The 25,483-nt window shown below is 45.9% G+C and overlaps 1 protein-coding gene across 3 annotated transcripts in view; it reads right to left on the bottom strand.

Moving 5' to 3' along the window:
* OPCML (opioid binding protein/cell adhesion molecule like) overlaps positions 1-25,483 on the bottom strand; it is a 502,991-nt gene that overhangs the window by 205,537 nt on the left and 271,971 nt on the right. For 2 of the 3 annotated variants that reach the window (XM_060017094.1, XM_060017093.1), the window contains exon 2: positions 21,575-21,807. In XM_060017094.1, the coding sequence (XP_059873077.1) occupies positions 21,575-21,807 (233 nt within the window). The remainder of the gene's footprint in view (positions 1-21,574; positions 21,808-25,483) is intronic. The other variant, XM_060017095.1, reaches the window with a different exon arrangement.

The following is a 25,483-nucleotide window of genomic DNA, read 5'->3' as shown; positions in this document are numbered from 1 at the left end:
GGACAAATCCCAAAGCTGTGGGTTTTAATGCTCCAGATCCATATGTTTTCAGAGCAGTCGAGATTTGCTTCATAAAATCTCAGGAAGGGAGAGGTTTGGCGTGTGCGTAATTAAAGTATAACTTAGATAAAGCAGAGAAGAGAGATTTGAAATGCACAGGTAGGTGAACCTGTACATGTGTATTCAACCATGTAGTCACCATACAGAACAAGACATAAAACATGGCCTCATTCCAGAAGCTTCCATCTTGCCCTTTCCTATTCAGTACCTCTCCAAAGACTGCCACTATTATGACTCTTGAATTCCACATAAATGGAATTCTATAATAGGTACCGTTTTGTGCATGGCTTCCTTCATTCAACATAGTACCTTTGAGATTCCTCCATGTTTTGGGAGGTCTTAGGAGTTTGTTTTCTTTATTGCTATGCAGCTTTTCATTATATTTGTTCCATAATCTGTTTATCCATTCTCTTGGTCAACACTGAGTGGTTTCCAGTTTTGGGGGTATTCTGAAGTGCTGTGAACACTCTTATTCATGTCTTTTAATGTACACATATACAAATCTCCATTGGGAAAATACCAAGATATTTATTTTGGGGGCCATACAATAGATGCATGTTTATTTTTTTAATATTTTATTTATTTGGTTGTGCCTGGTCTTAGTTGTGGCAGGTAGGCTCCATAGTTGTGGCTCTCTGGCTCCTTAGTTGTGGCATGCAAACTCTTAGTTGCGGCATGCATGTGGGATCTAGTTACCTGACCAGGGATCGAACCTGGCCCCTTGCATTCGGAGCACGGAGTCTTAACCACTGTGCCACCAGGTAAGTCCCAATAGATGCATGTTTAGATTTAAGAGAAATCATCTTAAGCAATTTTCCAACATAATTGAGCCAACTTCCAGCCACAGTGATTGTTTCAGCTGATACCCATCTAGTGTCCTCAGTCTTCTTCAATTGTTGCCCTCTGGCCAAGTTAGAATTGAAAAGGTAACTATAACAAATACTCCAACCTTTCAAAAGCTGTGCCTATTAGGCACCTTCCACTGCCCCTCAAATTCTCGTGGCCTCCTTAACTCCTACACCTTCAGCTGGTTAACTCACCTCCCCTGCTGCCCTGGCTGACCAGCACGTGTACCCTTGCATAGCTACACCTGCAGCTGACCAGCTGAGCCCTCGAGGTCTCTGGATCCTCTGCCACTTCCAACCTCAGATGAAATGCCGGCCTTCAGGGCATGGGGTCTGCTTCCCTGGTGGTGGCTGCAGGGGACACGCAATGCAATCCTGAAGTCTGGGGAGCTCACTCCCTTCAGAGTAAACTTGCAGCAAAGGACGGCAGTGGTTGAGACAGGGAGGAAGTCAGGTCAGGAAATCCCTCTCCATCCTTCCTGATGATGGATAGTTTCACGGCACAGGCTCCTTCTGGAGCTGGTCTGTGGGCTTCCTGCGCCGCTCAGCAGAAACACCTGCCGAGTCTCCAGCTCTGCCTCTGAACTGCTCATCATCGATCTGTATCCGACATTGATCAGGCACCACCTTGTACTGCTTCCCATACTTTTCTTCCTCATTCCCTTTGCCTTGATTCTCTCTGCCCTGGGATTTCGCCACAAAATCAAACATCAGTGTTTATTCTCGGTCCCAGGATCTGTTCCCTAGGAACCCAGAACTAAGGTAGCTTGGTTAAAACATTTCCAAAGATTTTAAATGGGTTTGGTTGACATTCTCAATCCATCCAATTTCTAGAGCACTGAAGTATGAGGGTATTAGCCGGGAAACCAGGACCAAGAGTGAGACAAGAAACAAAACAAAGGCAAAAAACAAGCAAACAACACTTAGCTGAGAGTCTGGATGACTAAGCCCAGCCCTGGCTTTCCCAGCTGCGATTTCAGTGCATTTACTCCATGGCTCCGAGGCACAGTTTCCTGTCTTCTTAAGCTCCCAAGGATGTAGTATAGATGTCAAAGATACTCTATTTAGGGAACTTGAATATCAAATATAGTATCATGTGAAATTGTTTGCCCGGCACTTATTACTCAACAATATTGTTTTTTCTTCCCATTTCCTGCAAACGAGGACATACTCTAGAATTAAATATTCTTCTTTTTCATTATCCTGATCATCATACCATCATCACTAACATTTAGAAAGAAGTGACATCCTAAAAGAGATTTAATGGGAAATGAATAAATTATAAAATAGTAAACTAATTAGGCTGTTTCATTCAGTGGGGAATGTCTTCCTCTTTGTCTTAGGCTGATTTTGCCAATGTTTTCACGCTCCTTTCTTCCAAGCCACCTTCTGTATAACTCTGGTTCAACCCTTCCTGATGCCGATAGCATTTGTCTGTTCATTCATCATTTATTCATCAAGTGACTATTACATGCTAGGCACTGCACTTGGGACCAGGAATGGAACAGTGAACATAAATGGTAGTCTCCACCCTTACGGAATTTAAGGCCCAGTGGGAAGATATATATTTATTATAAAATTAAAAGAAAAATATGTGTAACAATGCAAGAAGTGTTCTGGAAGGGGCAGGCATGGCATGGTCAGGAGGGTGAGAGAAGACAGAGGGAGTGACGGATGAGAGGAAATCTGATGGATGATGGAGGAATGGGGAGGGGAGAACACCGAGAGAAAACAGCCGATGCAGAGATCCCGAGGAAGGCGGGAACGTGGGAAACACGTGGGCTGAATGGAGAGTACTGTGGGTGCCTGGAGAACAGAATCTGAGGGGAGTGTGTTCTCCCACCAGCCAGGGAGGCAGCTACAGACACGAGCTCTCAGGGTATGTGGGCCACCGTAGGGACGTTTGTAATCTTGCTGGAAATAGTGGAAAGTCATGTAAGAGTCTAAACAGTGTGTGTGTGTGATGATTAGACTCTCTTAGGAGATCATTCTGGCTGCAGGGGCAACTGAGCATGATGCAGAGTAGAAGCGGAGGGGGTTACAGAGGCTGGCGGGGAGGAAGAGATGGGGAGTTATTGTTTAACGGGTACAGAGTTTGGGACGATAAAAATGTTCTAGAGGTTGACAGTGGTGCTGGTTGCACAACACTGCCAATGTATTTAATGCCTCTGAATTATACATTTTAAAATGGTTAAAATAGTCAATTTTAGCTTACATGTATTTTATTACTCTAAAAAAGTTAAAGAGACTATGTGGATAAAAACCTAATAGGATTTTGTAATGATTCAAGTGAGTGACAATGGTATCTTGTCTTAGATTGTTGGATTGTGGAGGTAGAAGGACGTGGACAGATCTAAGACGTACTTTTGGTGACTGGTGAATGGGACTTGGTATCTCAGAGATGGGCTAGCTATTCACCACATCTATTCTTCTCTTTCTGGACACACAGCTGGACTGTATTTCCAGCCAAAGGAATAGAAGTGAGTGTAAGTACTGTGCACACTTCCACGAAGCCTGGCCCATACAACAAACAAGCAAGCAAATAAATACAAGCCCTTCCCCCGCAAAAACCTTCATCTTTTTATGCCCATCTTTACCCTCTCCTCCAGGCAGCCGGCTGGATGTCTACAGCCAGAGTTGACACTGTCACCATGTTCTGAAGGGGGCAGAGCCTCAGTCAACTTTTATTCCTGAACGATGGCATGGAACCTGGCACTTGCCCTCCCCTACCTCCCAGGTAATTGGAATTTCTGAACAAGCAGTACCATTTTATTGTGTTAAGCCACTAAGATATTGAGGTCTGAGAAGCTGGGATTACCCTAGTTGGTATCTGTAATGGAATTCATTATGCCCCCGCCCAATTCATGTGTTGAAGCTCTACCACGCCCCACGTCACTGTTTGGAAGTGGGGCCTTTAAGGAGGTAGTTAAGGTGAAATGAGGTCATTGTATAGGGCCCTGATCTGATAGGACTGGTACCCTTATAGGAAGAGGAGGGGACACCAGAGATCACTCTCTACACACAAACACACACACACACACACAAAGGGCCATGTGAGGACACAGCTGGAAGGCCATTTTTCTACAGGCCAGGAGGAGAGCTCTTGCCAAAAGCAACCCTGCTGGCACCTTGATCTCAGACTTCCAGCCTCCAGAACTGTGTGAAAATGAATGTCTGCTGTTTAACCCTCCCAGCCTGTGGTATTTCATGAGGCAGCTTGAGGAGACTAAGGCAGCACTGTTGGCTAAAGCGACTGAGGAGAGAGGTCTCTAGAAGGATGGTCATGTTTCTGGTCCATGGAACTAGATCACGGTAGTGCCAAACCCCAAGAGAGGGGACCCTGGTGTAGGACGATGTGAGTTCAATTCTGGACATGGCTGACTTTGAGGTGCCCCTATGACATGCTGGAGAAAACATCGGGTCAGTCTATCGGCAAAGTGATGAAACACTGACCAGCCAAACTGAAATACGCTTTCCCTGGTGCTCAATTTAAATAGTTGTCTCTAATTGCTTTAAAGGTGTACATTCTGTCTCCCCTCAAGAATGAAACCTTCCGTGGAGTTTTTTCCTCCTCTGAATAGTTCCTAATGTATCATGAATATAACTGACATTCAATAAATGATTAGGTAGGTTTACTGATTTTTTTTTTAAGGAGTGACTGTTGGTTTCCAGGGGATGCAGACCCACCCAAGCATCTTAGAATACTTAGGGTAAGACCGGACTAGTGGTTTAGCCATTCACCGGCCTCAACATTCCCCAGAATATTCTTTTAATTAATAAAAAAGAAAACTCCATAATTTAATGGTGACTATTCTTAGCGGTCAGTATCTTCTTTCTCCACTAAAAACATAAAAGTAGGGAAAACTTCAGAATGAAAGAGGGATTCGATTTAATTCTATTCAGCAAACATCGTTGAGTGCTAGCAACCCCATCACACTTTTTGGGTGTTCAGGTTGGCACAAGCAATGTCTAACCCCAAGGACTTAGAATACAGTGGGAGGAAGTATAAACATAACCCTACCAAAGGCAGACTTATGTTATCCTCCATCTGAAGCAAAGTGCCTAATACAGGTATGATCCTCGAGACATCACTGAGTACGGTTTCACATGGCAGGTGTTAAATATTCAGTGTGTGAACAAGTGAAACAGTGGATAGACTACAATATAAAACCATCTGTGGAAGAATAAAAAAAAATATATAGAAAAATACGTCATCCCGGAAATAAAAACCTAGAATTTTAGAGTGGGAATGAACTTCAGAGACCATTTACTTCTACTCCCCTACTTTACAGAACGAGAAACAGATCCAGGGAGGTGAATCCACACACCTCAGAGCATAAGTCATGGATACTGAGGTTGTTTTCTAGATCTTTTGACTCACCACATGGTGTTCTTATGATCACAGGATTATTTTCTACAAATGGATGCTGGCAACGTGGCCCTACCTGAAGGTCCTACCTGGCTCAGAAGAAACAGGATAGATCAGGGCCCCAGTACAGCTTTCAACACGTGATGAAAGAGCAGGCTGGCCTGAACACTTATTTCAGCAAAGAGATGTGCTGAATTTGCCAAAAGAGAGAAGCTGAGGACAGGAAAGTGGGCTGAGTGGGAGACTGCTCAGACAGCTGGCCAGAGGGCATGCTCTCTACCTCTTCCCCTAACTGGGGGCAAGGTGGCATTCCCGGAGATGTGGACAAGTCAAAGCAGGGGCCCGGCTGGACGGCCGCTGTCCTTGGAGCTGTGCCACTGACACCTGGTCCATCAGTCACCCCCATGCGTTACACCCACACCCTCCTCTGCGGAAGCGCAGAGGCGACCCAAAGTTCCTGAATCCAAACAGAATCCTTTCACTGCTCGGAGGAGGAGGAGAACTTTGCATAATCATCATGTTTGCAGGCCAACGAGATGTAAATGTATGTAGATGTACTGGCTAGGCTGGCTGGTCCTCAGGCCCTCCCTGCTGCTGGAAGCAGGTGAGCAGCCCTGCCTGGAGGGGGAGGACAAAAGCAGCAGAAGAGAGGAGGGGGAACAAGGCACAACTTTAGAAAGCGGTAAAGTGGGGAAAGGAGACGTAAGCATGGAAGGAGGGGAGAAATGACGCAGCCACAAACCCTGCTCAGCCAGCACCGGAGTGGCTTTGATTCACGGTAGCTGCAACCCAGGGAACATTCACTGCCAGAGACAGAAAATCACTGCAGGGCAATAGTTTCTGAAGAAAATGGGAGCATGTTACAAACTGTATTATACCCAGAAATGATTTTCCCTTTCCTAACGTTGGAGGAGTCTGTAAACCCCTCTTGCTGCAGCCATCATGGGCACTTCGCAGCTGATGTTTCTGCTAGAAAGCTTCCAGGAACTTGCTCAGGTGGCCGGGTCATGGCTTCCCGGACTCCAGCAGATGGGAAATAGAAAGGCCTGGCGCCTAAGCGCCCCGAGCACCCTGGAAACCTTCGGCAATGAGCAGGCCACCTCCAGCGAAAGGCAATGAGAACGCGGTGTGGGACGGTGGCGTGCGATGCAAGAAGGAACCTGCGGCCCCAGCACACAAGAGAGATGCGCCAGGCTGCAGGGGAGATGAGCACTGCCTCACCCACTCTTGACTCAGGAATTCACTTCCGGGCTATGGAGGAAGGAAGAGCTGCTGGTGAGCACCGGCCCCGCAGGGAAGCTGCCTCTGTTCAGTGTGAGACTGGAGTTGATCTGTGCACACACGTGCCAACACCACTTTGCTCCCCTCCACTGAACATTCCCATCCGTCTTATCGCCTGATACTTATTTGATTGCTTATTACATTCCAGACGCATTTAATAAATATTTTTAGCGTCTAATCTATGTGAGGCCCTGCTTCCATGAGAGGTAAACGTCTGTGTCAGCAGGGAGGTGAAAACTTTGTCCCTGACTTCACGGCGCTTATATTTCGGTGGGGAAATCAGACGTGTGACCAGTGAAGACAGCACAGTGCCACAGAGCTATACCCAGGCGGTGTGACCCTTGGAAGGTCCGAGCTCCTGTAACACCTCCAGGTCTTTGGAGTGGAGGTCCCCTGAACAGGGCAGGCGTGGGTGGGGCCCTGGGGGTGCTCTGAGAGGGAGGGAGCAGGGCCAGTCACCATCACTCTGTGCTTTCTGTGAGCAGCCGGCCACACCGCATGCCCAGCAAAGCCCGAACCCAGAGACAGCTCTGAAGTACACGGTGTCTCTGGAGCTTCCAATGGGAGGCCAAGCTCTTCATTCGCGGATCTGTTCAGCCCAGCCTGGTCCCTCCGACCAAGCGGAGGCGGGGGCATGCGCCCCATCCGGGCTCACCACCTGCCCTTCTCAGTCAGCCGGCAGATGTGGACCTGGGCCTGTCTAAGGAGAGGAAGGGTGACCGCGGGCCAGAGTGATGCCACGTGATGGTGTACCTGCGGTGTCATCCCCTGCTGACCATGAATGTCCTTTGGAGACACATTATCCTAAATGGTGCTGCGGGCACTGGGGCTGAAGGAAGACAGGACTGGGAAGGACTGGGCTGGGGCCACTCCAGCGGGCACTGAGGAGACGAGGCAAGAATTCCCACCTCCGCTTTCCTCCTGCCTCTACTGGGACCTCACTTCAGGGCTGTCCCATCGGAGGCCCTTCGCCCCGCCTGGCACTTTTTGGAAGTGAGTACCCTGAGCTCCTGCAGACAGCCCCCTGGTCTTGCACAGAGCTATCCTTGGGCACCTTTTTAATGGCCTGACCTTAATTGCATTTTCTTGTGTGTGCCATGGCAGTCAGTGTGCAGTTTAATAAAAGACTTTCAAGCTGCCGGACCCGTTCTTCCCTCCCCACCTGCCTCTTATGTAGCAGAAGATTTTAAGCCTCATTTTTAAGGTGATTGATTTGGTGTGTTTTCCACTTTCTTCCCTGCTGTGGGGACATTTTGTCTCGATGTGTGATCACTGTTTCTGAAGGGACTTTGATTTTCCTGTCCCCTCACTTTCCACCCCGCTGTTGCTGAACCAAGGGGCTGGGAAGCTTTATTCCTCCAGCAGCTATTTTGCACTCTCTGCTTCTGTTGTGCGTCGCTGGTGCTCTAGATTAACCACGGCCAGGGCTCAGGGCCCTTCGTTTCGCACTCCCGTCGGTGGGGCACTTAAAGCGGGCACTTGGGGATGTGTGCGCGTCAGCCTGACATTTCTTTTCGTTTTCCTTTTGAAACTGGAGCACAGGCTTTTCTTCTTTTATTTTGTATGCGATTGCAGTCAGGGGGATTCATTTGAAACGAAGCTATGCCTTTCAGTATACGGTAGTGGCCCCTTAAAGATGTGGTTTTAGAAATGTCTCTAAGATTCGCGTATTTATGTGAGGATGTAAGGTTCTTAAAGGAAACAGACCTTTGATGATGATTTAGTGCTATTTCTCTTTTGACTCAAAGTTGTCTGCTTAACCTCAATTCTCCATCAATAAGCATAACTATAGATATTTTTCACAAGTACCTTTTGGACGTGAGACTATAAAATTATGACGACAATATAAAAATAGAAGAATATTTAAAAATAATAAGAGTGACATAAAACTTCAAGGATGGGGATATCGCACACATTCAGATATGTTCAGAAGTTGCCATGGTTCTTCCATTATTATCCATAAAATCCAATAAAATTTACTAGAATGTAAGGGGCCAGTGGCTATATTTTAATGTGAAAACTGTACTAGGATGAGTAGACAGTTCAGAGTTCTAAGTATTAATGAATCACCCCAGCATAACACCCGTCACGCAAACTCAGAGGGTCGGTTAATTTCTAAAGTTAACCTAGCAGCTTAAAACAACAAACGATTTTAGTATTTTCTATTGTACAGGACCTAGTTTAGAGTGCTGTCCGCTTAATGTAGAACAACCATAAGAAGGAGGTAGGACAGCCTTTATTTCCCAAAATTTACAGATGAAGACTTTGAAACTAAGTAACTCATTTAAGATCATACAGCAAGTAGCCAAACCAGGAGTTGAATTTTTCATGCCTCTTACCTAGAGGCAGCCTGGTAAATGCATTTTGTTCTGTATGTGTTTGAATTAAGGCTTTGCTTATCAATAACACTGCCTTTTCTGTTGGATTAGCCTGGATACGACGGCACCGGGAAAACACAAGCCCAACCATGAGTCTGCAGAGATGGGATCAGTTCTCACTGGTAAGGGGGGAGGGGGGAGGCGGGAGGGAGTGGGGATCAGGAACCTTCCAGAGTCTGAGTTCCACACCAGTGACTGCATCAGTGTCTCCCGGCCTCGCATAGACGCCAGGCTGAGCGAGATGCAGCAAAGCAGCAGGGGAGCAGTGGAGAGAACCCCAGGGTGTCATGGGCACAGAGGTGCTTGCACGGGAGCAGCCTGGCCATGGTTCCCCACGTCCCTGAGGGGAGGCGTCCTCCGTGCACTGAGCCCTGGGCTGGGCTTCCCTGTCTCTTCTTCCCCTTCCTTTCAACCCCTCCCCACCTCCTCTGCTCCCTTGCCTCCCATCACATCCTCCATCTGTAGCTCTGCCCTTCTGCAGGCATCTTCAGTCTTCTGCCAGCTTTTCCTTGCCGCCTTTTTTTCTAAATCGTCCTGGCCCAAGCCCCAGGCTCCTTCCCTCCACTTCCCTGGGCCACTTAGGCTCCTATCAAGAGAAACAGCAGGTGTCACACCACCGCCATGCCCCTCTCTTTCAATAAGCTCAGTGTAACCTGCTTTGCAGAGCTCTGTACCAAGAAGTGCAAGGGGCACTGTTCATAGTAAATTAAGTATAAAAATCTCTACCCTGAACCAAAAATTGACTGTTCACTCTGTATCTGAGGGAGGGACGCCAAATTTCTTGTCCTGGAGCAACCTGCGCCTTGAAAATGGCCAACATCTGGACTATTATTAGATCTCAGGCCAAGCAGGACCCTTGTAAACACTCCGTCCCATTTAGATGTCCCCTTTGGCATATCTGAGACACACAGGGTCTCTTCTGCCAACCTATAAATTCACCTAAAATCTGTGCTTCTCCCTGAAAAATTCTAATGACTGAAAGAGCCGATAACAATACTGTAATTCACGATTATCTCTACTATAAGATAGGGCTTATTCTTTTTCAATGCTGACCTCAATTAAGGTGACATTACGAGGGCAGCCTTTCTGCAGCTCTGTTAATCACCATTCACACATCAAGCACAGGGAACTCCCCTCTGCTTTCAGCTACCAATAAACCAATAATAAAACTCCAGCTCCTGGGGGACACATGGCTCCCTTACCTAGGGATTTTAGATCACCCAGGTAGCTGTTACGTTGTTTTTGAGAGGGGAAGAAAACCTATCTGAACAGAAACTAAGAAGGAATTAAGAAGATAACAAAGAAAAAAAGTGAGAAGAAGAGGAAGAATTGGAAGAGAGGGTAAAAATCTCTATTCCAACAGAATCTTCTTCTAAAGCTGTTGATGATTAGGAGAGGATTAGGCAGCTCACATTCCAGCTATATTAAATTAAATCCCAGGCCCCTTTCCTCAGACACACACAGGCCTGAGAACATCAATCCTATCATGACAAAGTAGCCCTCGGGAAAAGGAATCCTCCTGGCAGCGTGCCATCCCGCTCTTATAAACTGTTAGCCATGGTAATGAACCAGTCCAAGAGGCATATTAATAATGACACGAAGAGACACATTTATTGTTGATTGTTGAGATGGTGGCAGATTTATTGCCAGCGTGCCAGGAGGGAGGGCCTGGCCCAGCAACGGTGCAATTAAAAACAAATTGAATACAAGGACAAAGAATCAATAATCTAACAGGGCAACTTTTCGTTTGCAAAATACAAATATAAATTAATTGACCTGAACACAGTTGCTAACTGGTCATTAATGTGTGCTTGCTGGCCAATCAGGGTGTGTCATTGATGCCATCATGTTGATTGCAGCGGGCTGGGGGGTGCCCTTCTAGCTGCCTGCCAAGGCTGTCCTCTGGGCCATCCTGTTTGGGGTGATTTCCAATGTCACTAAAAAACGTGGCTGTGTCGGATCTTTCCCCTGAGGCTCTAAATTACAGAATTTTAAAAAAGGTTTCACTAAGAACTTCTTTATTCAGTAGAAATAAATGCTTTTGGTGCCTGCCTATACAGTGATCTGTCCTAAGCATGGGGAGAAGGCAATAAATCCAAGGTGGATGACACGCTCTGTGGTACGGTCTCCAATAACCTCCAAATTAGGACATTTGCCATTATTGCCATGGATTAGTAACACTTAATGTGTTAAAGAGCTATCTACATGGTCTTGCCAATTCAGACTGCAATCCCTAAACTGTGACCATATTAAGAATGACAGAGCCAACTCTGGCTCTTGCTTTCAAGGAAAAATCTAGGTGTGGGAAAAAGTTAGATCCACCAATAGCTGAAATATGAAATGAGAAGTTACAGGTAGCGTAAGGAAGTGCAGGTAAAGGTTTGGAATTCCAAAGAAAGCCTTTGGCTTTGGGGATTTAGCCACTCTAAAACTGTACTGTTCAATATGATGGCCACTAGCAAGTGTGGCTATTTTTAATTAAATTAACTAAAATGAAATAATACTGACAATTCACTAGCCACATCTCTAGTTCTTTTTTTTTTTTTTTGCGGTACGCGGGCCTCTCACTGCTGTGGCCTCTCCCGTTGCGGAGCACAGGCTCCGGACACGCAGGCTCAGCGGCCATGGCTCACGGGCCCAGCCACCCCGCGGCATGTGGGATCTTCCCGGATCGAGGCACGAACCCGTGTCCCCTGCATCGGCAGGCGGACTCTCAACCACTGCGCCACCAGGGAAGCCCACATTTCTAGTTCTTAATAGCCGCTTATGGCTAATGGCTACCATGTTGGACAATGCAGATATAGGACACTTCCATCATCACAGAAAGGTCCATGGGACAGCCCTGCTCTAAAGGGTCCATAGAACTTGGATATCCAGAGAAAAGAACATTCAAGACAGATTGTTTGAGAAATGGAAAAGAATGCAGGGCACTGGGGGCAGAGGTTTTACAAGGACAAGTTTGGCTAAGTTCTGTGTAGGATATAAAAATGGAAGAATAGAAAGTAAGAGTGAAAAAGGAGGTCTGACCTTGAATTGTTGAGCACTTGGAAAAGTGATCTAAGAAGTTTTGACTTTACTGTGTTGTCAAAAGGGAGTCATTAAAATTACAAGCAGGGGGAAGTGATGTGATCTGGTGCGTGCATCAGGAATATTTAGACAACAGTGTTAAAATGAATTATAAGGAGCCAGAGACTGAGGACGGGGTAGCAATTAGGACGTGGCAGTGAAAAGTCACCAGAGTGTAAGATGTCGCACTTTTATGGTTGTGGTTGTGGGAACAGAAAGAGAATGACTTACTGGACATGACATCTGCTTTGACAGAGAAGCAAGAGAGAAAGAAAGTCAACGCTTAAGCCATCATTTTATACAAGGCTGGTGTGTCCATGAATATAAATGTGAATTAAAAGAGGAGGAATGGGTTTTGGAGCGAAGAAAAGTCCAGTGTGGGACACGTGAAATACACCCACCTTGAAGGTTGGGACACCCACCTTGAAGAGTTCAGGAAAGAATCGGAAAGAAGAGACTAGAATTAGGGAAGAAATTAAGAAGTAGAAATGTAGATTTCAGAGTCACTGATACAGACTTGATATTAACTCCAAGGAGGAAGTCATAATCACAAAGATACATAAAGTAGGAGGAGAGGAAAAGGTTTAAGGAGGACAGATCCTGACTGCAGAGATATTAGACTGAAGTCCTTTAAACAGAGATAACCTGACAAGGCAAGCATGCACCTTGTAAATGAACAGGTGTGTCAGTCTGGCCTGAGACTTATTTAATATGGAGGGAAGGAAGAGGACATTCCACGTAGAGGTTAAGTGCTGGCTTTCCCTATAGACTAAGCAGAGCTCGAATCACGGCTCTGTACCTCTCAGCTTGTGACCTAGGGCAAGTTCCTCAGCCTCTCTGAGCCTCAGTTTCCCCATTCAAAAAATTAGTAAAATGCATCTCACCCTCTTGGGTTAATTGGGAAATAGAATTAGATCGTGTCTGTAAAGTGACTGCTATGCGTGGTACTCAGGCATGACGACCACGGTTTATAATTATTCTAAGACACATCTCTGACTGCTTTCCTTGTGATTAGCTTACTTCACTTCTATTGCTCTTCAATTTCTGAACCTACAGAGGAGAATGATTAGTGAAGAGAATGATTAGTGAAGAGAACAGTCAAAGGCTTTCTGATACCTTGATGAGAAGCCAAAGTAGGAATAAGTACCAATGATAGGTATTGGTGCTAAGACACTGTGTTTCAGGTAAAACTTGTTAACGAGGGGCTCACAACCAGGCTTTGGAATGCAAGTCAGACTCTTCAAGTATGTGTCTACATGCTGCATGTAGGAAAAGAGCACCACTCTAAACTCGCAGATTACTCTGATGCTAAGCCAGGGCTGTAACTAAACCTGTGGGTGGTGAAGGCTGAAATCTTAGGTGGGATTCTGACTACATGAGGGTCATGATGAACTTTAAACTACTGGGAGAATTTATGAACATTTACTAACTTACCCTTCTTCAAAAGTGTGACTGCTTCCCCTGCTGACAGCACTGGGAAAGCTCTCTTTGTATTTACTTGCGCTGTTGACAGATGAGGCTTTTAGGACACAAGCTGAGATCACCATGCAAATTGACTAGAACGTAACAGGCATTTCATTTCCTCCTGCATCTCCACATCAGTTATGGTTTTGAGAACAGACTCCATGACTGTTCTGTTTATTTAGTTCTATGGCAAATAAGGCAAATGACAGCTCCAGACCCCACCACTTCTCTTTCTGGCTCCTGTATGTATCCCAAACCGGGTGCCAGGACTGACAGCACCATCTTGGATCATGCCAAGAGTCTCTGCTGTGGCCTCCCAGCAAGCTCAGGCACTTTGATGCACCCACTCAAAGCCAGGACCCTCACACAGCCCCTTACTAGAGGGAGGATGGACCTGCATATTCAATGGAGAGAAGGATGGAATTCCAGGGGCCACAAAAGAAGGCGTTATGGAAACTGCAAAAGCTGTGTGTGTGTGTGTGTGTGTGTGTGTGTGTGTGTGTGTGTGTGTGAGTGAGTGTGTGTGTGTGTGTGTGTTATTAGTTTCTAAGCAGAGCAGAACAAAGCCCCATATCTCTCCTCACAATAATGGGAGTAGAGGCTTGATAAAAGGAGAAATATTCTTCCTACAAAATCTGTTTCGTACTGTGTTGTCAGCAGCTAACTACACAGGATGTCATGAAAGACATGATAACCTAGGGGACTGGGGAGAGGTGAGTACCAATCCGATTTCAGCTACAGGACATGTCAAATTCAGACAATGTCTGAGTAACACAATCTGAGGGAAGGGACAGGACAGTTGCACGGAGAGTGTGAGTATGAGTGTGGGTCTCATTCCAAACCCGAGGCTGGGCTAGAGGGAGCCTGCAGGGGGACACCCTTCTTGGGAAGGGCGACTCATGAAGTGCTTTCCTCGGCTGGGTACAGAGGGCATTCTGAGGGCACCGACTTCAATCCTGATTCCTTCTAAGCTGTAATTGCTTTCTTAGTTTACCCAACCCTGAAATTAGGAATCTTAGTATGATATATACACCATCGGATGTGGGTTGTGGAGTTTACAAATATCACGTGAAGCAGGAAAGGAAAGGATGTCTTTCATATATATCTGTTAATAAACACACATACACACACACACAGGATTAAGATTAAGGTGTGCATGTGTGTACCTGAAGGAAATCAATTACATTCAATTGTATTCTTCACCCCAGAATAAGAAGCCAGGAAGGGAACGTCCCAGAGACACAGGTCCGGATGTGAGGAGCAGAGCTCAGGCTGCGGAGGGAGTGTTTTGACGCACAGTCTTGTTCTTTTCCACATTCCCACCCTGCCTCTGTGAAGAGCAAGTGTGATTATAATTTAAAATAGAGGCCGAATAAATGAAATTTATTTCAGGTTGACTGCCTGCTTTTCTTTAGGCCCACAATTATGCATGTTAAGTTAAATAATTATTTAAAGAATATTTGGGAAAAGAGGGGAAAACAGCAGAGAAAAAGAGCTGAGTAACAAAGGAAGGGTTAGAAATAGGTAGGTCCGGGCTTCCCTGGTGGCGCAGTGGTTGGGAATCCACCTGCCAATGCAGGGGACACGGCTTTGACCCTGGTCCGGGAAGATCCCACATGTCACGGAGCAACTAAGCCCATGCACCACAACTACTGAGACTGCACTTTATAGAGCTCGCGAGCCACAACTACTGAGCCCGTGCGCCACAACTACTGAGCCTGCGCTCTAGAGCCCGCGAGCCACAACTACTGAGCCCGTGCACCACAACTACTGAAGCCCACGCGCCTAGAGCCCATGCTCCATGACAAGAGAAGCCACCGCAATGAGAAGCCAGCGCACCTCAACAAAGAGTTGCCCGCGCTCACCACAACTAGAAAAAGCCCGCGTGCAGCAACGAAGACCTAACGCAGCCAAAAGCAAGTAAATAAAATAAATAAATTTATTTTAAAAAAAAAAAGAAATAGGTAGGTCCTTGCAAAAGTGTGACACGTGGGCAGGTGTGCCTCCCTTACCTGCTGGGATGCTCCACCAGGTGCCTGGCCCCCATCCGCCCCAACCAGCCTTAGCCAGGCCCCCTCTACTCCTCAACCATCTTCTCAGGAACCACCCTTCTCAGTAGCACCTCAGAACTTCTATATTTTTTTCACAAATAGTAACATCCACCTGCCCTTTTACTTAGCTATGAGTTAGCAATCTGGCCTGTGAACCCAACACTGGGTCTAGAATTAAAACCCCTTCACTGCAGCACTACTGACAATCACCAAGACATGGAAGCAACCTAAATGTCTATCAGCAGATGAATGGTTAAAGAAGATGTGGTACATACATACAATGGAATATTAGCCATAAAAAAGAATGAAATAATGCCATTTGCAGCAACATGGATGGACCTAGAGATTATCATACTAAGTGAAGTAAGCCAGACACAGAGAAAGACAAATATCATATGGTATCATTTATATGTGAAATCTTAAAAGAATGATACAGACGAACTTATAAACAAACAAAAATAGACGCACAGACATAGAAAACAAACTTATGGTTACCAAAGGGGAAAGGGGGGGGAATAAATCAGGGGTTTGGGATTAACATATCCACACTCCTATCTATAAAACAGATAACCAAAAAGGACCTATTACATAGCACAGGGAACTCAATATTTTGTAATAACCTGTAAGGGAAAAAAAATATATATGTATAACTGAATCACTTAGCTATACACCTGAAGCGAACACAACATTGTAAGTCAACTATTCAAGTTAAAATAAAACTCCTGGTGTTAAGGAGTGCTTCACCACTTGCTAGCCAGTGTAACTTGGACAAATCATGTGAGCTCTCTGAATCTCAGGTTCCTTTCTTGGAATGTGGTGATTTTCTGTTCTGTCTCCCAGGGCTTCAGTGAAGAACAATCAGGAGAGACCATGCACTCAGAGGGCTTCAACTGTGCGTGTTTTGATAGCTTTTCCTAGAGATAAGCCCAGTGAAGGGAATTTAAAGCTTTTCGTGGCTCTACCATCTCTGGGCAAGCTTTCACTCTTCCTGAGGTTCAGTTTTCTTATTTGTAAGATGTGACTGTGGAGCAAACCTTTCAGGGATGTTGTGAGGATCAACTGAGATCAGTTTACACTCAATGTGCCCAGTGCAGAGGTTGGCTGACACTCAGCGAAACCTAGGGCTGGACTGGGTGGAGAATCAGACTTCTCTACCTGCTAAACTAAACCTTGGGTACCAAGTAATCTCACCTGAACTGACTCCAGGCTCAAAGTCCCAAAGTCTTTGAAGATGTAGAAATTGCGTAGCCTTGTTCACAGCATTCATCCTTTCTAGCCCTTTGCCTAAAATTGGGCTCAGCAAGAGTAGTTTGCTCCATGAAAGGAAGTGTCTGGCAGTAAACAGATTTTTGGACTAGCCAAGAGAGCAGACAGAGATACCAACAGCCAAGGAGAAAGGATGCCAGATCTTCCTGTCTATCGCTCCCTGACAGTGACAACTACTGTGACACGACGATACCCCTACATTCCAGAACGCTGAGGAGTTCATGACAATCAGAGTGACGATGAGATCCTGGATTCTCAAAGGGCCCAGCGTTCTCAGTACGTACATAGGGGAAAGAGGTAACATTTGGAATGTGTGTCCCTGGAGGGATGAGCTACTGGTAAGTTAATTATCTTCTTCTTTGCCTCTCTACATCATCTCGTGGGGCTCTGGCACCCCATTCCTGCTCCCCCGCTGCTCATTTTCTTTCTTGAGTTTTGTCCACAGTTTCTGCTAGTACAATGAAACATCAGTAGCAGGAAAAAGAGGGAAGTAAGAAAGGATAACTGGCAAATTCCCATGGATCTACATTAGAGAAACCACCTTGGACGTGGCTGGCAGTGGGGGGTGGCCTGTGGTGGAGTCGCACGGCTGGGGTACAGACCCAGAACAGCTGCTGACTCACAGGGCACCCTGGCCAGTCTCTTAACCTCTGTGAGCTGCAGTGATCTCATGCAAAATGGAGATAACAGTCACTGCCCTGAAGCCTCCCAGGGCTTGTTGTGAGGGTCACATGAGCCAGAGAGTGTGACCAGTGCTGTAAAGTACTAAATAAACACACGGAAGTCATGTGATCGCTGTTAGAACATATCTCTTGGCTTGTCACATATCTCTTGGCTTGTCACATCCCTCTAAGGACCTTTTCCCAATTACTGGCCACTCCAAGTCATCTGGCCAGCCTGACGCATCCCCTGCCCCTATCTGCCTGAAGAGACTTTATGATCACTGCCTTCTTATGCCGCTTCACTTGCTGTATCCATCTGTCCTACGTTCCTTTGACAAACATTTGCTGAATGCCTAGGATCCCTCAGACAGCGTGCTGTGTGGGGCTCCTGCTGGTCTCAGGTAGGAAGAGTTAATCTCACAAAACTTACCTCCTCTCATGCTAGTAAATTCATGATTAATCTCAAACAAACCCCTTCTTGTCTTGAGTTACACCTGTTTCTTAGTTCTATAACACGTGTGTAATGTCTGTGTCTTCTTTATCCCTAAAGCTCACAAGCCTAACACGTTCCTCTCCCAGCGGCTCAGGATCCTAGCTCTGCAATCACTAGTGGGAACATCTAACATTTCCCCAAACTCAAAAAGGGAGGTGATATCCTTTTAATTCTTCCTATTTCAAGATATGGGGATTAATCCTCTCAATGTCCCTTGGATGATACCTCTTGAAGGAAGCTTCTCCATTCCTACAGGGAGACCCACAATCTGCTGTCCTCACACCTTCCGAGTGACGGGCATGACCTCTTGCCCAGCCCATGCCTCCATCTCCTTTATGGCACTCCCTCCCACACAGGGCTGCCAGATTGGTTTTCCTGCCCTGACTAACCTGAGCCCCTTGTTCTGGATTTCCTTAACACCTCGGTACACAGTCACAGGCTCGCCGTCACGCACCAGGGACACAGTCACAGGCTCGCCGTCACGCACCAGGGACACAGTCACAGCCTCGCCGTCACGCACCAGGGACACAGTCACAGCCTCGCCGTCACGCACCAAGGACACAGTCACAGCCTTGCCGTCACGTGGCACCAGGGCCACAGTCACAGCCTCACTGTCACGTGGCACCTTAAAGTTATCCCTTCAGTGGCCAAGATGTACCCTAGGGACCAGTGATGCTATTTTAACGAAAGCAGCTTCTTCCCTCAAAGAGAAGGACTAGGAAACTAATCCCATCAGATACGTGGAAAGGCCACCTTATAAACCAGGAAAGGACAGGCTTTGAGGTAGTGTTAGAGCAGCTCTCACTTACTCACTTTGCAGGAAGAGGGAGCAACAAAGCCTAGACCCCATGGGATCGCCCTTCTGCTAATGACACTTGTCTGGCAGAGGTGATGAGATTGTAACATTCTCAAATGGACAGAAGATAAATAAATACCATACACACACACACACGCACACGCACACGCACACGCACACACATATGCAGATAGACAAGTTGCAGCTTGGAAATTTTTCAGTTTTTCTCATTGCAAAATCAATACCCATCAGCAGTTTGAAATTAAAGGCAGGATTAGACCTCAGTTTTATACATGCCTTATTGTATTCCAAAAGCTTTCTACTCGGTCAGATAAATCTTCTTTAAGAGGATTAGGAAACTTTCATTATCTTTAACCTGAACTAACACTAAGTCTGAAAAATTAATCTATAGACTGGACAAAAGCCGACAGCTGCTGGGAAAGAGGAGACTTCTGGGCTTTCTTCTAATTGAGCCGCAGGGTCTCGGCTTCCACCCACTGGAAACTCAACCGATTCCCAAAGGAAGAACAGCTCCCTGAGCTCCTTATTTTAGCCTCTCAGTAAATGGAAAGCCCAGTCTGCTAAGATTTCCAGGAGGAGATGCTCCCCTTCCTCCTTTGCCCTCCTGATCTCTGCACTGGATTGCCTGGAGCTACAGAAGTTGCTTGGCCTAAAGCGAGACTTGAGGACGTCACCTCTGGAATGAGGGACTCCACTGCCCTGCTTCTTGCCTCTTCCTAGAGTCTTTCTGACCCAAAGCTCTGAGACCCCACTGGCTTTCACATCCAGCCCCAGGAATTACTCCAAGCTTCTTACGAAGAGCATTATCCCTGAAGCTCTGTGCCACAAGCCCTTTATGGCCTGTATTGGCTTTGACATGCTTACACCGTCTGTCTTCTTCCCTGAAAAGTGATAGCCCTGTTCTGCTTGAGTCTGTTTCTGTACAGAGCCTGACAGTTCTTTTTTTCTTTCAGTGACGAATTTCCTGAATTTGAAGATAACGTTGTTGTCAAGGCCACGGAGGTGCCACGGAGGCGTCACTTCCCATGCCGAGAATTTCTGCTCCTCTGGAGCCAAGCCCAGGTGGCAGGCGGGTGGTGAGAGCTTGAGCTCCCTTGTTTTCTGCAGACATCCCCGCTCATCTCAGACGACTGATCTCAGCGAGGGCCTCCACCAGCCTCTGAGGAGAAGCATCAGCTGTGACACTTGTCTTTATCTCCAGATGGCAGCCCGTCTTGTAGCTCCCAAGCCATACCCCTAGTGGGACATGGATGGAGAACAGACGCAGCGGAGCAGGCAGATGTGGGAGTCTGGGAGCGTGCGGGTGAGAGAAGGGCTTAGAGGCTGAACGGAGGCAATGTTTCAGCACTATGGCAGCACCAGGGCCTGCCGGGAGCCAGGGCTGTAGCAGACAGACCTCGGGCCCAGCTCAGGCCATCACCACGCTGTGCAGAGCCAAAGCCCCTGATGCTCTGCTAGCAAAGGACTGTTCCAGACAAAAGAAAAGAACGGCCGCCTTGATTTGCACACGTGACCAAAGCACGAAAAGACTCTAACCCCTACTCAGACTTCCCATGCAACCATCTGAAATGAGCAAAGTTATATTTTTTAGAAAGGCAGGGATGAGGGAATCCATATTAGCTAAGCGACAATGCCATACACATTTCAGAAACTGAAAAAATATAAAACCCATTGGATCAACTGCAGGTGGGATCTGATGAAAGGCAGTTACTGACACTAAGTCACACACAGGGACGCTTTCTGAGCTCAAGGCATGGCCACAAGACATCAGCATAGGGGACACTGAGAAAGGTCCACTCAAACCTCTCCTTTGGTGGAGGAAGGATATGTCGTAGGGGGATGGGAGCTAGTCTGCTCAGCACCTCATTGCTACCATGAGTGGATACCTGATAGGACTTGCTTTACATAGTGATGGGGGCAGTTCGACATAAGGTCATTTGCAGAGCTGCCTTGTTTTAAGACGGTTCCTCAAGTCTCTTGACTGCTCTCTGCATGAGTTTTTAATTCTTAACACTTAATAGCTGATATCTGAGATTCTGACATTTCTTCAACCCCAGTTTTCTCCTACAAAGTAAAATTCAAATGAAACACTCTTAACTACTATGCCTGGGTTATAGTAATTCAGACTTTTAAGGGAGAATGGGAGAGAATGTTAGGGATTCCCCCTTTTAATTATATAGACTTATTTCCAACATAGACCTGGAGATAACATTTTGACTAATATCCCTCTTGACTTCAACTCCATTGTGGGGCTAAAAGGGTGTACACGGACTCAGCAGCAATGCCAAACGGCGCACAGAACCCCTTCTGGTACAGACACAACCACCAGCTATGCAAGAACAGTCATGTCACACGATTTCACATCAATATTATTAACGCTTTATCATGAAATAAGCCTCTGAACAACAAGAGGCGCGGAGAGTAGTACCGTATCCATTTCCTAATGTATCTTTTCCCAACTGCAGAGTGCTAAGTAACTAATGTCTATATAATATAACACAGTATAACATAACATCATATAACATCGTACAACATAATATATATTTCTAATATATCTTTTCCCAACTCCAGAAAGCTCAAACATGCCGAACAACCCATTAATGGCAGAAGGACCAGAGAGAAAACGGAGAAACTCCGTAAAGATACTCAGCACTTAGTCAAGACCCCAGCAGGTGGAAGGAATCCAGGACAGACACTCAGTCTCTGGATTCTACAGAGGAAACGGCCTTTTGTGTCTTTCTACAGGAGTAGAAGGACAAGCTGAGATCATGCTTCCCCTGACTCACTGAGGGGAACGTGAGCCCGCTGGCCAGGCCGCCTACCTTGCACGATGAGGTGCACCCGGGAGGTCTTGGGGTGGTTGTCCGTCTGCACGGAGCAGGTGTACGGGCCCTCGTCGTACACGTCCACGTTCTGGATCATGATGCTGTACTGGGTTGGCGTGTTAACCAGGATGATCACACGAGGGTCTATGGACCACTTGTCGTTCCCGGCGTAGAGGATGGTGCTGCGGTTCAGCCAGGCCACCCGGGTGACCCGGTCATCTATGGTACACCTGTGAGTGAGGGTCGGGGAGGGGAGGGAGGGAGAAAGTGTTCAGAGATTCTGTTATAAACACAGCTGCTGTCACTCAAAGGGTAAATGAAATAACATAGCCCAGTGCTAAAGGGAACGAATTATTGATAAAACTTCCTAAATAGAGGGCAACAGTGGCCTGAATCCTCCTGAAGAACCGATGCTACAAAATCATTTCTATTTGATTTAGGAACATGTTATGTGAATATCTTTGCTGTATATTTGCTTTCCATCTTATTTTTTCCCTTAGGCTTCTATGAAAGTTAGTTTATATTTCTCGAGCACAGTTACCACCTTGTGGGAGAAGTGGCCCAGGGCCAGAGGGGAGAGAGAGTGCATCAGTATTTCAAGTAGGTCACCAATAATCCACACAGCAAATGCTTAACTTGTTGTTAGGTCAAAAATGGGACATATTTACCTCCAGACCTCCCTCGTGTTCATCATCTCCTGTACCCCTAAGCCGCCCAAAGCCCTCCAACTGCAACTAATAACAGAGTCTTGAAAGTCACGGTACAATGCCAGCAGTCTTTGAGGCACTCATGGCTACCTCTTAAGATTTCAGGAGAGGGAAGGAGAAAGTGGCCAAGCAGACCACTACCCCACATACCCTAACCTACTCTTCCCAACAGTCAGAGGCTATGAATGGAGGCTACGAGCAAATGGAATTTGCTTGTCGGTGTGTATGACCTGCAGGTTATCAGGTTTAATGCAGAAATAAATGTGCCTGCTGGTCAGGAAGAAAATTTGCAAATGTGTCCCAGGAACTTAGAACGTGTGGGTGGAAAACTGAGAAAAGGAAATCCTTGAGAAAACGGAGCTGTTCAATGAAGGGCATGGTTAAAGGGCCCCAGGTGTGTCTACCCCAGTACTCAGTGCTCTAGTCAGAACCTGAGTTTCAGTATCTTGGCAAATGAAAAGGTGAAATGACACCTGCTTCCCCGAGATGTCCCACCAGAGGGGGTATGAGCAGTGCCTCCTGAGGACCGGGAACGTGAAGTCAGCACCTTCAGGTAGGGACACAGGGAATAAACATGGCCACACCTCACCAGGTCTGCTCCCACCTCGACCTGGACCAGGACTCAGGAGGTGGGAGCACCAAGGACACCAGCCATGGGGAGACACGTGTGTTTCCCTTGGCAAAGTGAACAGCCTGACATAGCCTGAATGGTCCAGGGAACAGAAGGATACTGGAGCACCAAAATGACAGCTGCCACTGAAAGGGGTGAGCGCCCAGTCTCGAGAGGCCCTCTCTCTGATGGGGAGGAGGGATAACAGTAAAACTAGCTTCCGATCAGAGGGGTCTGCTATGCACACGTCCACCTGTCATTCAGCAGGTGCGGGCAGCCTCGAGGTAGGGGTGGGGTGACCACTGGGTGCAGGAAGGAAGAGATTTTTCTCTTCTATATGTTCTTTATTTTTTACAACCACAGAAGCAAAATAAACATGTATAAACATGTAAACGAATACAACACAAAGATGCCTAAAGGCCGAGCTAATCTTTCTCTCCACCCAACTCCCTGCCTGGATGTCGCCATTTCAGTGACAGCCTGTTATGTCTTCCTCACCTTACTCCTTACAGACATATATTCACATACGGAAAGGTTGTGTTGATTTGGTTTTACCTAAAACAGAATCATACTCTAATATTCTTACAAAGCTTTTATTTTAACTTGGCCACAGGCATCCCTGCATGCGTCTAAGATCAGTGAGGTGAGTTTTGGGGACCCAGCTGCATTTATCTAATGGTCCCTGTATTCAGGTATCATTCAATGACTCCTTTCCACCTTCACGGATGCCTATTTGGCATAAAGAAAAACTGAAGTCATCAAAAAGTCTACAAATCATAAATGCTGGAGAGGGTGTGGAAAAAAGGGAACCCTTCTACAGTGTTGGTGGGAGTGTACACTGGTGCAGCCACTATGGAGAACAGTATGCAGGTTCCTTAGAAAACTAAAAATAGAGTTACCATATGACTTAGCAATCCCACTCCTGAGCATATATCCAGAGAAAACACGAATTTGAAAAGATACATGCACCCCAATGTTCACTGCAGCACTGTTTACAATAGCCAGGACATGCAAGCAACCTAAATGTCCATTGACAGAGGAATGGATAAAGAAGATGTGGTATGCACATACAATGGAATATTACTCAGCCATAAAAAAGAATGATATAATGCCATTTGCAGCAACATGGATGGACCTAGAGATTATCATATTGGGTTGGCCAAAAAGTTCATTCGGTCAGTGAATTTACATTGTTCGATGAAATTCTTGGTGAAAATGAAAAATATATCTTTTATTTTTACTTAAAACCGAATGAACTTTTTGGCCAAACCAATACCAGGTGAAGTAAGCCAGACAGAGAAAGGCAAATATAAGATACCACTTATATGTGGAATCTAAAAAAATGATACAAATGAACTTATTTACAAAACAGAAACAGACTCACAGAAAATAAACTTATGGTTACGAAAGGGAAAAGGGGGGGGGATAAATTAGGAATTTGCGTGTAACATATACATGCTATTATATATAAAATATATAAACAACAAGGACCTACTGTATAGCACAGGGAACTATACTCAGTATTTTGTAGTAACCTATAAGGGAAAAGAATCTGAAAAATATATATATGTATGTATAACTGAATCATTTTGCTGTATGCCTGAAACTAAAACAACATTGTAAATCAACTTCACTTCAATAAGGAATAAATTAACTAAAAAAAAAAAAGAAAAACTAAGGTCATGTTGTCTCCTCCACATCCTTAGGGCCCTAGCTTCACTTTCTGTGCATTTTTGTTCCTTATACAGCAACTGTGGGCCCTCTCTGCTCCCCACTTTCAAAAGCATTTCTTAGGGGAAAAAAATATGATAAACACATTCATTCACTCTCAGCTGCAAATCACTGATAAGAATTAACGTGCCAACTTTCTTAATAACAGCTGTATTTCCATGAAGATTGAATCCCTGTTTGAATGACTCCTAAAGGTTAAATTCCTACTGTACAGTTTGGCCAGCCTGGAAGTAGATGGTAAACTAGACAGAGTGAAGGGTGTTGTCCCCCAGACCCTGGAACCACACACACCCAGGTGACAGTGCAGACAATATGCTTGCTTTTATTTTGGTCAATTATGTAACCCTTTGCACATTTTAAGTTGACATAATATTTTTAAAGTTTAGGTAATAGTTGCAAAGGATGCATTTTTGGTCTGTGGAGATTATTCACATTTTAAAATTAAAATGTCATAATGGGGCTTCCCTGGTGGCGCAGTGGTTGAGAGTCCGCCTGCCAATGCAGGGGACATGAGTTCGTGCCCCAGTCCGGGAAGATTCCACATGCCGCGGAGCGGCTGGGCCCGTGAGCCATGGCCGCTGAGCCTGCGCGTCTGGAGCCTGTGCTCCGCAACGGGAGAGGCCACAGCAGTGAGAGGCTGCGTACCACAAAAATAAATAAATAAAATGTCATAATGTCCCTTTATATATATATCTCTGTGCGACTTTAAATACCAGAGCAATTTGATACTCATGGTTGTCTACTTTCAAAATTCATGAACAAGCTCTTTTTTAACAGTCATAAAATGTGCATTGTTCCTTTTCTAAACTTGAACTTGTGTATCTATTATATATCCTCTGCAGGATTTTATCCTGATAT

This window comes from Delphinus delphis, chromosome 8 (assembly GCF_949987515.2).
Source record: "Delphinus delphis chromosome 8, mDelDel1.2, whole genome shotgun sequence".
Lineage (NCBI taxonomy): Eukaryota > Metazoa > Chordata > Mammalia > Artiodactyla > Delphinidae > Delphinus > Delphinus delphis.
This window is presented reverse-complemented; position numbering and strand designations above follow the sequence as displayed.